The 14,160-nt window shown below is 44.0% G+C and overlaps 1 protein-coding gene across 1 annotated transcript; it reads left to right on the forward strand.

The window, feature by feature from the left end:
* The first annotated feature begins 644 nt into the window (after positions 1–644).
* On the forward strand, positions 645–13,766 carry aldh1l1 (aldehyde dehydrogenase 1 family, member L1). The gene is made up of 23 exons (XM_037490830.2): positions 645–775; positions 1,991–2,136; positions 4,188–4,422; positions 4,502–4,667; positions 5,242–5,343; positions 6,439–6,528; positions 6,945–7,082; positions 7,705–7,830; positions 7,903–7,994; positions 8,287–8,434; positions 8,526–8,645; positions 8,825–8,952; positions 9,171–9,321; positions 9,426–9,496; positions 9,831–9,936; positions 10,182–10,269; positions 10,673–10,766; positions 10,855–10,954; positions 11,033–11,131; positions 11,401–11,566; positions 11,692–11,797; positions 12,178–12,377; positions 13,388–13,766. Exons 2-23 carry the CDS (start codon positions 2,010–2,012, stop codon positions 13,441–13,443), a joined length of 2,709 nt encoding a protein of 902 aa, XP_037346727.2. The 5' UTR covers positions 645–775; positions 1,991–2,009; the 3' UTR covers positions 13,444–13,766.
* Positions 13,767–14,160: the final 394 nt, after the last annotated feature.

Genomic DNA, 14,160 nt, shown 5'->3' on the forward strand with positions numbered 1-14,160 from the left:
TCTTGCCTCAACTCTCCAGCCTCAACCTCAACATCCGTCACCACCCGACATCCCTGTGGACCCTGACATCCCTGACCCCGTCCCAAAAGACATGGGTTAGAAATCCTTCAGAGAAATTGCATATCCATCGCCCTCCATAAAAACGTACACAGCTGCCAATGCTCTTAAACTTCACAAGTTGACTCCTTGTTTGTCAGATCACAGCGATGACATTTTTTAGCCTAAAACATGTGATGTACAGCTGGAGGATTGCCTTCTGCCTGTCGGACTGGCTGTCACTAATATTGGTGGTTGTCACTATGTCTCTGATCATGTATGTGTTTTTATTATGCAATCAATCAACCCATCAATTAATCAACTAATTGACCACTGCAATATTGACAGGTTTTCGTTCTACAATTGTAAATGTCTTACTTCATTTTTCAAACTTTTCAAAACTTAAAACAATATTCAGAATATTATTAAGGATTCGAGGATCATTTATTGCCAGCATGCAACACATTACAACATATTACACATCTACTTGGGAAAGTACTTTTTCATAGTACAAAATATAACAGATAATCGGTCCATATTGTGATATTGCAATAGGACTTATCAGTAGAAGCCGATAGCCCGCCCCCTGCAGCCTCGCGCCCCGCCACGTCCAATCACGCGCCTCATCTGCATGTTATGCAATGGGCTGCCCGTGAGGTCGGAGGGGGAATTAAAGCCAATGCTGCCCCTCCGGCTGCTCTTTCCAGGCTAGCAGAGGAGCTGGGAGTCCTAGGCGGGGGTAAGGACACATACTTTTACTTTAAGCGTTTTTATTTCTATCATTATTCTTTTCACGCAGAATGCTGATTGGCCTCCCGCCGCGCAGACGCACTACGCTTATTTGCGTGTGTGCACCAGGAGATTTGCAGCACCTGTTGAGGATGTTAAACTCCATATTATTATTGCACGTGACTTGATCACGTGTTGTGATGTAATGCGTGATTAATGATATGAATGTTAGTTCGTGGTTAAACTTGACTGTGGGTCTTGGACTGTCTGTCTCTCAAGGGGGGGGGGGGGGGGGGTTGTTGGCTGTTTAATGGGGTGTCAAAGCCTTTCAACGCATGCGTGATTGTGATTGGCCAACACCGAAGATAGGAGCTTCGCCAAGACATCTGATTGGTTTGCAGGACAACCAGTTCCGCCCCTTTCTGTTCTGGTTCTACAAACATGCACACTGTTACTCAAACACCAATAGTCATTATTACTAGGAACTACAAACATGCATGCATAAATACATACATACACATTTACATATATATATATATATATATATATATGCAGTCTCATATTTTACACAGTTTCCTGTAAGTCATAGAGCTGATTAGTTTGCTCTTTGGACCAAGTCACATAGGAAAGACTAGGAAAGTGTGTGTGTGTGTGTGAGTGTGTATGTGTGTGTGTGTGTGGGAGGGGCTTGTGACTACTCCAAACAACCCTAACCAGCAGAGCTTTACTATTACCTAATGCCTCTACTTGTCCAAGATCACCAAAGCGCAGGGGTATCTGCACAGTGCTTAGCGTATGTTGTAGTCAGCATGTGCACTAAATGCACTGGAGGTCTGCTTCCTGGTCAATTTGACCTTTTAAGGGACAATAACCTACAACATGGTCATCATGCTGTATTTAATACGTCTTGCTTACATGCTAATGCTAACTGAGGGAATCAACCAAGTGAGAAACATAGTAATGTTCTCATAGACTTACAGTTTGTAATATTTTAAGTTAGAGAGAATGCACGATGAAGTCGCTTCCTCATCGGCTTCGGTCTTCAGAACTGGAGGTTGCTGGTTGCAACTGAAAAAGTATGTACAGTGTGTGTACCTTAGCCCAAGGAGCTCTCACTTGCAATAAGGAATGTACTTTGTTCTCACATGTGACATAATCCTCTCCATTCATTGTAGTAAATACAAACCTGTGTTGTGTTGATCCTGGTGTCTTGGCACCTCTTCAGAACACAGCGAGGTGTGAGGATGAAGATTGCAGTGATTGGACAGAGTCTTTTCGGCCAGGAAGTTTACAAAGAGCTGAGGAAGGACGGCTACACCATCGTGGGAGTCTTCACCATCCCCGACAAGGATGGCAAGGCCGATCCACTAGGTGAGAACTATGCTCAATGACTAAGTAAGTGACTTCAGGGCCCTGTTCCTCGAACGTGGTTGGACATTGTACAACAAGACAACATGTGCAAGGAATAAAATAAAATATAATGCTATGGGTTAGTAATCTAAAGCTATGGATTTAGGCATTACGGGGGTCACAATCGGACCATCCGCGGCCGTTCCCGATGGTCATGTCTGACATTTAACATTGAGATTTAACATTGAGATTTAACATTGAGATTTAACATTGACATTGACATTTAATATTTTTATATAACATATATATACTATATATATATTTAACATTTTACATTTACATTTATTTATATTTAACATTTACATTCATATTTAACCTTTATATTTAATATTTATATTATTTAACAACTTTGTGTTACTGTCGAACATTATCCTTGGAAAAGTTATTGCATGTATTTACATGAATTTCTCTCTAAATGTTTGAAAAGTGACATATGAATATTGTCCTGCTTTTTTTCATATGACAATGCTAAATGTACCAAAACTGCACAGGATTTTGAAACGTGTGACATTTTACAAACGACGCCCCATAGGTAGATGGCAATGGTAGTGGCAGGTAGATGGTTACGGAGTGACAGGTAGATCCCTACACAGGCTTGTAGCCCGTCCAATCATTCCAAAGCATGATTAGTGGTTTGCTATCGAGATGTAAGTAAAGTGAGTTCCTACACATTTAGCAGAAAAAGTTTTCAAAATACATTGTCTTCTCTATTGGAAATATGGACTTTCAAACTAAAATAGGAACTGGAACAGGCTCAGGATGGTGCTTTTCACACCACCAATTTAATCCCTTTTTCCAGTACATAAAAAATAGTCATTCTGTCCAGTGTGTCCACCCTGTTAGTTAGTGGCGACATGTTCGGGTTTTACCCCATATCTCGCCCAACGTCTGGTGGGATCAGCTCATGTGGCAGGTGGCAGGTGGAAGTACCAATGTCAGGAGTGAAATATACCGTATACCACTCTACTCTAATAATTGTAGTTGTTACTACTGTAGTAGCGATCAACAAATTGAAGGATTTTCAGCTGTTACCTTGGTTATCCAAATTCAACACAAAATGCTGCTTTTCATAACTACATCAGTCTCAAAATGATTCAATGCCTTGTCATCAAACGAGCATCGTCAGTACTTAGTAGAGCATCCTTTGGAATTATTCAACCCCCTGTCTCAACTAATCAAGGGATTCTTTATTTCAGGTGTGCTTGAGATAGAACACATACCTGGACTGGCTAGGGGTTTGTTGAGAGTGACGTTTGACTAGACAAGAATTGTCCAAAAAGTCCAGATAATAGATTTTTGCCATGCACCAACAAGGAAGAGGCAACAAAAGGACAGCAAAGCCACTGAGTGTTCCTACAGATGCTGTTGGGAGAATATTCTGCAGATTCAAAGTTTATGGAACAGTGACTGCACTACCTGCACGTGGCAGAAAGAGGAAGCCACCAGATTCTGAGGAGACAAGTGGTGAAAAACCCTCGAGTGCAAAACACCTGCAGCAGGACTTCGGTGGCAGCAGGCACTGAGGGTTGGGTGTGCACAGTAAGGCGTATAATACCCATGAAGGGTTGCATGCCCGGAACCCAAGACACACACCACCACTGACCCCAAAGCACAAGAAAAGTCCAGATGCAATATGCCCAATGTGCCTTTTGAGGCAGAAAATAATTAAAAAAGTCTACTCACTCTGTGGATTTGAAAGTGAAATTCCAGCTATTTCTTTATTGAATCTCATTTATTTTTTTTGAATCCCGTTGAAATGATAAAAACAGTTTGCTTTCATGCTCCAACCGCCAAGTCAAATTCCATGTATGTCTGACATATTATGGCAATAAATGTTTCCTGATTCCTGAATTGAGGTCTGACGGACTATTCTGACAATGTATTGATTAGTCTAACGAGAAATTGAAGGATTAATCCAATTAAGATATACATACGCATGTATGTATTACTGTACGTTACCAAATCAAATGTAGCACAATTTGAGAGCGCTACATTGTTCTTCACATCCTCAGCGACTGAGGCGGAGAAGGATGCGGTCGCCGTCTTCAAGTTCCCTCGCTGGCGCGTGAAGGGCCAGGCCATCGCGGAGGTGGTGGCTCAGTACGAGGCCTGTGGTGCCGAGCTCAACGTCCTGCCCTTCTGCTCCCAGTTCATCCCCATGGAGGTGATCGCCCGCCCCCGGCACGGCTCCATCATCTACCACCCCTCCCTGCTGCCTCGCCACAGGGGCGCCTCCGCCATCAACTGGTGAGTCGCTGGTGGCGGGTCATCGTGTCGGCGTGCGCGCCACGCCCAGGTCTTTTACCCGTCGCCTCTGACAACACAGGACGCTGATCCACGGTGACAAAAAGGGCGGGTTCACGGTGTTCTGGGCCGACGACGGACTGGACACCGGCCCCATCCTGCTGCAGAGGGAGTGTGACGTTGAGCGCAATGACACCGTCAACACAATCTACAAGAGATTCCTCTTCCCGGAGGGGGTCAAGGGCACAGTAAGTGTGGGGATGGGGAAAGGCTTTGTGGGTGGAGAGCTGGGGCTTAGGGAAAGCCTTTTGAAAGATTTTGTTCTCCCCTGCTGTGGTTAAACTTTAACGTGCCTTTAGAGGTTAACGATGTGCATCTCGCTCACACTGTTATACAGCACATTTTTATAGCTAGTGGTGTAAAGGGAACAATATTTAACTTCAGAGTTTGGACGGTGTAGGAATGACCAAACAATAAACATCTATGTGAATATACAGTCACAAACATGGTGATATTATTATTGCCTTACAAACTTGATATAGAAAACTCTTTGAGAAAATGACTACTTCTCTCTCAACTATTCGCTGTAAATACTAAACAAAAAAGGCTTCACTGGATTTTTGTCTTTTTTCCTAACTTGTGAGTCCACGTCATAGCCATTACTGCTCGACCTTGTTTTTAAATCTAAAGCAGACCCAATGACCTTTCATACGTAAAGTGAATAAGTCACAGGTATTCTCCCCATTTCCCGACGTAACAAAAGGCGAGAGGGCAAAGTCCATAAAGATAGCAGTGTCCTGAGCTGCATTGTTCTGTTTCCAGGTGGATGCAGTGAGGCTGATTGCAGAGGGGAAGGCCCCAAAGATCACCCAGCCACTAGAGGGAGCCACATACGAGTGCATTCAGAAGAAAGACAACGCTAAGGTAATAATAGATCACATCCACACGGATCAGTTTTATCCAAAAATAAAGAAAATGTGAAACCAGTGCAGTAGAGCCTTTAATTTAGTGTTCTTTTCGTACTGACTACTTCTGTCTTGATTTATTTCCTCAGTAAACATTAGAAACCTCAAGGTAGAGCAGCATTTTGTTTATTTTGTAAATTGTGGTGGATTTAAAGTTAAAGAGATCAGAGTTTGCTTTAGGGCGGGGATACTGTGATTGACAGGTCTCTACCGCGGCGTCGTTAGATCTGGGAGTTATTTACTATTTTTGTCTTTGAACTTTAAACATTCATATCTACAAATGTCCCGTTCTGCGTTCGCTTGTGCTGAGCTCTGCCCTCTGGTGTCCTTTCTGGTTGCAAAAAGAAACAAGAAGGTGACAGACAGCTAAAAGCAAGGCTTCAAAACTGTTGGATTACAAACTAAGCAATTGAAAGAAATTCTCCTTTTTATTGCAGCATTTTTTTAAAGGCTGTTCTGAATACACATAAACCGTGAGTCATAGGAGAGGGGGGGGATGATGATCCGTATTGACTCGGGAGGGACGTCATCACCTGTGTTAACCAATGAGAGCATTAGGGGCAGGGTCTAAGACTTCTTTTAATATTTGATTTGATTTACAATAAATATTTTAACTCCTTCTGTGTAAAGACAATACTGCTGCGTCCCAATGTCTTTACTAAAAGCACATGTACGTGTTCTCAGCCCTCATCAGTTCTAGTTATTATTAACTAAATTATTTTAAAATCATTACAACTTTTGATTTATGTTCTATATTCACCATGAACGCTACTTTAAATTAAATTTAAATTTGGGTATTTATTTTCAAATAAAAAAATATTCAACTCAATTGTATTTACGACATTCAGATCCCAAAGTTAAAAAAGATCCAAAAGATAAAAAATTGAACACGGCTGAGAATAACCAATCAAGTCTGAATTGTATCCATCAAAACTTTCAGTGACCTCCTGGAAAGAGCAGAAGTGAAACTGCATGAATTCAGACGGACGGGTTTTATAGTAAAACATTTCCGTGTTGTATGTTACATGCTGAGACCTAGTAATGGTGTTTGCAGATCGACTGGAACCAGTCCGCTGAGGATCTGCACAACTGGATCCGAGGAAACGACAAAGTGCCCGGGGCCTGGGCAGAGGTGGACGGACAGGTAAACGCAACTTCTCAACACTTAGCTAGAACACCATTAAGAATTTGAAGCTACATGGATGGCAGTATTATTCGTGTCATCTAGTTGTTGTTCTCACTCGAGTCCATTGTGGTTTCCCACTTGCGTGGAGGAGCGTGGGACTTTTTTCACAGTAGTTTCTTTTTGCCAAAATTTTAAATGAAGATTACATCATTTGATGAAATATGACTATCTTAAGCTTAGATTTTGACATCTTTTATGACTAAAACCTTTGCCACACTCCTTCATTCAAGCACCATTGTAAAGCTGAAAAATCCATTTTACCGTTTACGGATTTGATGAATGGTGCTTTTCCTTTAAAACAACGTACACTTCAAAGTACTTCAATGAATTTAATAAGACATTGTTGTCACTCGAGTGTCTCTTTTTTCCGGTAGAATGTCACTTTCTACGGCTCCACTCTGGTGGATAACGGCAGCGCGGCTAACGGACAGCCTCTGGAGATCCCCGGAGCCAGTCGCCCCGGCGTCATCACCAAGGCCGGCTTGGTGCTGTTTGGCAACGACGGCAAGACGGTGAATACTCCCATGTGTATAGTTGTCGTTTGTTCACGCCATCATCTGACTGTACCAAGTGGTTGGAAGTTAATGTACCCCTAGTACAGTTTTGATGCTGCTTTCTCCTCCTTTTCTCATCACAATTTGTATTTACGAGTGAATAAAATACAACAAACTTTTGTAAATTAAGTATGAACAGTGTATGCAAAATGCATTTTAGTGAATTATTATATCAATATTAATAATCCAATAATATAATCGTATTACATTGAAAGAACCTTCTTTTACAATACTGAATTTAAAACTGATGAACCCGTCAGTTTATTTCACTATTATGATGTTTTAATGTAAAATGGTTTCCAGGTTTTATCCAAAAACAACATTTTGACACAGTGCAAAATGCAAGATTTCTTTCCATGAGTTTGATTTATTTAATCTTTAAAAAGGAGGTTTTCTGTTCAACACTAAATAATCCGTATGGATTGTGCTCTATAAATAAAGTTTATTATTATCATTTAGGTCCTTAACGTGGATTAGAAGGACCTTGGTAGAAGTCTAAGATCTAATCTCTGCTGTCAGGTCCATCCATCTCAAATCGCTAGATGAAACCTTTGTGGTGGTCATGTCATGCTCCCTGCAGCTGTTGGTGAAGAATCTTCAGTTTGAGGACGGGAAGATGATCGCTGCGGCGCAGTACTTCAGCTCGGGGGGCAGTGCCGCCGTGGAGCTCACGGATGAAGAGAACTGCTTCGCTGAGGAGATGAGGGTATGAACGACTGCATCCGTCCATTTCAAAGACGGAGACTGAGAGTGTTGACTCTCTGCTGTGTCCTCACAGGCCGTGTGGCAGAGCATTCTGACTAATGTCAGTCACATTGAAGACTCCACTGATTTCTTCAAGTCAGGCGCTGCTTCCATGGATGTGGTCAGGTAAAGGTGGTGTGGAAAGGTGGAGCAAACACCCGCGCTGGAAAATCTGAAAATGTATATTCCCAACCACTCATATCCCAAGAAGCCTATGGCGGTGTCACCTCGGACCAGCTGATCTCACCTGTTTAGAAAGTCTACCTCTGACTTACACTTAGCAGTCCTACAAATATATCAAATACAAAGTATCAACAGTGTACATCACCGTAGTAGCATCACCATTGTGCGGTACCATTTAGCCCAAAGCGCTGACATCACCAGTGCAGTGGAGTTTCCTTTGTTCGTTCTCCTCCAGGCTTGTGGAGGAGGTGAAGCTGCGTGCCGGCGGCAGCCAGCTGCAGAATGAGGACGTCTACATGAACTGCACATTCCAGGATTTCATCCAGATGTGCGTGAGGAGGCTCCGGGGGGAGGACGAGGAGGAGGAACTGGTCGTGGACTACGTGAGGGGCTGTTACTGGATGCTACTTCTTTTGAATTGACCCCCGGGAAGACCACGCGTTTACTTTCTTGATCACTGTTCAACCCCTTCAGGTGGAGAAGAACACCAACAACATGACCATCAAGATGCCCCACCAGCTATTCATTAATGGAGAGTTCGTTGACGCAGAGGCAGGGAAGACGTACAAGACCATCAACCCCACTGACGGCACGGTGAGAGCCAAGATCGCTTATCAATATTCCCTTTGACACACTGGTTGGTAGCTATTAAGATGAAATATGAAAAGACATAGGTGGTCGCAAATCATTTTGACGTAACACAGATTTTATTGTTAAGAGTCGTGTTTTTTCAATGTGTGCCGTCGGTGATGTTACGCCCCTCTGCCCCGTAGGCCATCTGTGACGTGTCTCTGGCCCAGATCAGCGACGTGGACAGGGCAGTGGCTGCAGCAAAGGAGGCCTTTGAAGAGGGCGAGTGGGGGAAGATGAACCCCAGAGACCGAGGCCGACTCATCTACAAGTCAGTAGACCGATGGGTCGCAACATCGTCCAATTCTTGAATACAGTTTTTGGCTAGCAACCATGTAAACAATGCCGGTTTCAAAATATCCAATGCAAATGTGTAATAAGCAAGGATATGCTTTTACTAGTTTTGTGCTTCAATAATCTATTGTGAACATTTATTTGCATATGTGTCCAGTAAGCAGAAAACCCCTCCCTCCTTCCTCCCTCCCACAGGCTGGCTGACCTGATGGAGGAGCACCAGGAGGAGCTGGCCACCATCGAAGCCATGGACTCTGGGGCCGTTTACACTTTGGCCCTGAAGACTCACGTGGGCATGTCCATCCAGACCTTCCGCTACTTCGCTGGCTGGTGTGACAAGATCCAAGTAAGTGAAATGGGATCAAACTTAAAACCATAAAATAAAAGTAGGAGAGTCAGCCAAATTATAGTAATATATACATTGAAACAAATGGCGTCCTCTTTTCACAGGGCAGCACCATTCCCATCAACCAGGCCAGACCCAACCGTAACCTTACTTTCACCAAGAAGGAGCCAATAGGGTGAGATAGTGGTTTTTGCATGTCTGCATCATCAAAAACAAACACACAATTATGTTGTACATGCAGAGGAAGAATTCAAGTGGGACAAAGTGTTGGGAGCCCCAATCGATTTATGTAGATTCTGTTGATATGCTGGATATTTGTGAAATTTCTTTGCAAATAACACTGAATTAAAATTATTCCAAAAAGCAGAAATGAAAACGTCCTCTTGTGTGAATGATGGCGGTTTAAATCCCCCTTCCCACCCCTCATTACATTGCGTATGCCAATAGAGATTATAGCTATTGAAATTTCCGACACTGATTGACGCATATTTCCTTGTGGTTCCTCTCAGCGTGTGTGCCATAGTGATTCCCTGGAACTACCCGCTGATGATGCTGGCGTGGAAGACGGCGGCCTGCCTGACGGCCGGCAACACCGTGGTCCTCAAACCCGCTCAGGTCAGGCCCCTGTGTGGCCATGCTAGCGGCTCCCCTAGGCCCTCCGCATGTGAAGCAGGGCTTTGCGCTAAATGCTAACAAGCCGCACCACTTCTGGGTTTAGCATGCTAACATTTGATCAGCAGTTAATGCCAGAGGAATGGTTTTGTTTAGCAGGCATTGGGTGGTTAACTACATTTTGACCTGATAAGCAAAGCTTTTTGTTGGGTACCTGAGTGGCTTCTGCTTAAACCCTTGATTCCCAGGTGACTCCACTAACCGCGCTAAAGTTCGCAGAGTTGGCGGCTAGGGCGGGACTGCCCAAAGGAGTGGTTAACATTCTGCCCGGATCAGGTATGAAACGTTGCTACCGGTCCCTTAAAATACGGATTCATCCCGTTTTTGAGAATAAAATGGCGCGTCCCACTTAGAATCAATACGGGACGGGGTTTGTCCTGTATTTTCCGAGTTGTCTTTAACCCATGCAAATAATCCCACCCGAATTCTGTGAAGACTCGTTCTAATCTGCTCCTGATTGAGTAATACTCGCTGCCATCATTGGTTTGATTGGCCGTGAACCTGAAACAAACCAGAGTCAGAGGAGGGCAGGTCTCTTGGCAAAGTGTCGATTTGAAAGAATGGAGGCAGCTCCTGATGCCCAGACGTCTGGATTTCGACCGGCTCTCAAATCCCGTTTCCCCCGCTGTATTATACGTGTTCCAGCATCCCTTGACGCATGAAGCTCTGTTATCAACAGGTGCTGTGGTGGGTCAGCGTCTGTCCGACCACCCTGATGTCCGTAAACTGGGCTTCACCGGCTCCACTGAAATTGGGAAGCACATCATGAGAAGGTGAGAGGCAACGCAGCTTTTTCTGGCAAAACTCTGAAAAGAGGGTAACATCACCGCTCATAGCGTTGGCGTCCTACCCCACCTGCAGCTGCGCGGACAGTAACGTGAAGAAGGTGTCTCTGGAGCTGGGGGGAAAATCCCCTCTCATCATCTTCGGGGACTGTGACATGGACAAAGCCGTGCGCATGGTAAGCTCATCCGTGGGAGCTTGTGCACATGTTGCAGTAGTCTCAGTCGGTGAAGTGAAACCCCCTTGTGTGTTTCAGGGCATGAGCTCAGTGTTCTTCAACAAAGGGGAGAACTGCATCGCGGCCGGCAGACTGTTTGTGGAAGAAAGCATCCACGACCAGTTTGTGACCAAAGTGGTGCGTCCTGTTGACCTCTCACTGGCTGCTGTTGCTCTGCTTCTCTGAACAGCTTGAGGCGTCTGGATGTCCCAGTATTTGAATATTTCCTCTACTGTTGAATTTGGCTCTTGAGATAAAGTAGTCTGTCTGCTAAAGGTAGTAAGATATATACATGTAGTTAGAATCAGAGGCTGTAAGACAGCAAAACACCCAATTTGACTTAAATTTGCTAAAACGCTCAACACTGAATTGAGAGTTTGACGACATATAAACCTTTTTTCTTTCAGGTTGAGGAGATCAAGAAGATGAAGATTGGCGATCCGCTGGACCGCTCCACAAACCACGGCCCTCAGAACCACAAAGCCCACCTGGACAAGCTGGTGGAGTACTGTCAGACCGGCATCAAGGAGGGGGCCACTCTCATCTGTGGAGGCAAACAGGTGCAGCGGCCAGGTGAGTCTCCGATGGCAACCAGTCAGTGTGGTTCGACCGCCGATGTTACCATGGCGATGCAGACCGGCTTACCCCCAAGTCCTTCTCTCATCCTCGTCTGTACGGCGCCGTGTGTCTGCTTGCAGGTTTCTTCTTCGAGCCCACGGTGTTCACTGACGTGAAGGACCACATGTACATCGCCATCGAGGAGTCGTTTGGCCCCGTCATGATCCTCTCCAAGTTCAAGAGCGGGTGAGACTGATTCGGGACCACTGACTGAGTCGTACCACCGTTTTGGGGCCTTTACCACAGGTCATGAAATCCAAGCTCAGTACATACCAAAACACAGAGACACAACATTTACTTTCCAGTAAGAAATGTCGTTCTGTAATCAACCCAAATTATCTATGTTTTCCTAAGCATAACAAAGTGCTTTTCTTGCCTAAACCTAATCAATTATTTTTACCTGTGGTAAAGGTCTACTGGATGAGTTCATTTTAAAAATACTGGTGCTACTTTATAGGGCCAAAGACGGAGCATGCATTATGTGGCGAGTTGGGAGCGAGAATATAACCCCCAAAAGCCCAATGTAAAGGTCTCCCCTGTGTCTCCTCTCGGTTTCCCTGCCTCAGTGAGGTGGACGAGGTCCTGAGGAGGGCCAACGCGACAGAGTACGGCCTGGCGTCCGGTGTGTTCACCCAGGACATCAGCAAAGCTCTGTACGTCAGTGAAAAGCTCAACGCCGGCACGGTGTTTGTCAACACCTACAACAAGACGGACGTGGCCTCGCCATTCGGAGGCTTCAAACAGTCTGGCTTTGGCAAAGACTTGGGTGAGAAAACCTGTAGTTCTTTTGTCCATTTGCTGTGATAGAACCCACACTACAGCTAAAAGCGCGTCTCCCTGTATCTCTGTCGGCTTAATGCCTTCCTGTGGATGCGGCTCATGAAAATCCACCGCAGGGCCCTTTGTTTACCCATTATGTAGAAATTCAAACAGGCCGACAAAGCATCTGCGCTCTAATTTGTATTTGCTTTCCCCTTGTTGGTGGTGATCTGAAGCTCAGCCGTTAAGAGTAATATGTACAAATCTGATGTTTAAACATCAACATCTTTTATTAAGACACATCATTTTACATCCTGCCCCAGAATTTGGACAAAGTACGTTTTGTGTTGTTTAGATGATTTTTTATGATCAGCGTTGTTGATGATGTTAAAGTCCTAATAACTTAATATCTTATTGCTCACCTAATAACCTCGCAGTAAGATACGATACCACAAATACAATATGATACTGGTATAACAGCAATAAATAAAATATCTGTATTTTTCCCTTTGATACCAGCTTGTTCGTGCCCAGCTTTTTGAACACTTGAGAAATGGCATTAATATTGATATTAGTATATTAACCTACAGAAAGATATCAGTAAAAAGGACATGGTGCCATCATGGCATTGATTACACATGATTACACTATGTAACGTAACCAAAGTACCTCCGGGGTTCACTTCTGGCATTTTTTTTAACAGCAAGCCGAGGACGGTCGGCAAGAGCTTGTGAACTTCAAACGTTCTATTTCATGAATAGACATCGTCTGATTGCATGTGTTTTGGAAGCTGTGCTGGTGTGGTCTGACTTGTCCCTGTCCAGCTGGCTCTGCGTCCTGTTTGACAGACACACAACTGAGTTGTTGTCTCTTCATTACGGCCGGGCTCATTAATAGAGCTCACGTCCCCCCCACCACCGCTCACTCCCCTGCACATCCCCCCATACTTCTTATTTAAATACACTTGCACAAACACTCACAGTACACTTACAGTCGGTGCCTCTGTCTCTCCCACAGGACAAGAGGCTCTCAACGAATACCTGAAGACAAAGGCGATCACCATAGAGTATTAGGACTAATCACAGGAGGAAGAGGCAGTTAGACATCAGCGCCCTGAGGCACAGACGGGTGGACACTGACCGAAGAGACAAGCGCAGGGACAGACGGGGTCAGGGGACAAAGCCTTTAGTGTCACATTAGTGACTGCTATTACTTGATGTAATTAATGTGTTAATCAATCTAATGTTGTAGAAAGTATTGTTTGGAATTAAGAAATGACTAAGACCGTTTTGTAATTAGTGCGATTGAGTTATAAATTATTCACAGATTGCCTTCCTTTTTAATATGTCTTACATTAGGTTAGAAAAGTCCAAATAAATAACATTTGTAATGAGAATGTGTTTGGTTATTAATACGCTGAGCACTGCCAGTGCCTTGTCCTTCTTTATTCCTGTTGGGTTGGAATATCTTTGGTTAAGGTTCATTTGGATAAAGCCTACAGGTGATGCACAGTAACTAAGCAGCATGTAGGTATGCAGGCGTCATGCATGTTCATGCACACACACACACACACACAGGAGAGTTGCCCTGTTCTACTTTCTGTTGCCCTGTTAATCCTTCCATGGTCCAAAATTAATTTTTTGCAATTTTGATTTGTTTGTCTCAAAGTTATTGGGTTTTGTGAAAGTTTTCTTTTTTTTCGATGTCATAATTATGGTTTCCACAAAAAAAAGTTGTGTTATACAATGTAAAATATGTCAGTAAATACCCCACCCTCTGCACTTTGTATG

The sequence above is a fragment of the Pungitius pungitius genome, chromosome 8 (assembly GCF_949316345.1).
Source record: "Pungitius pungitius chromosome 8, fPunPun2.1, whole genome shotgun sequence".
NCBI lineage: Eukaryota > Metazoa > Chordata > Actinopteri > Perciformes > Gasterosteidae > Pungitius > Pungitius pungitius.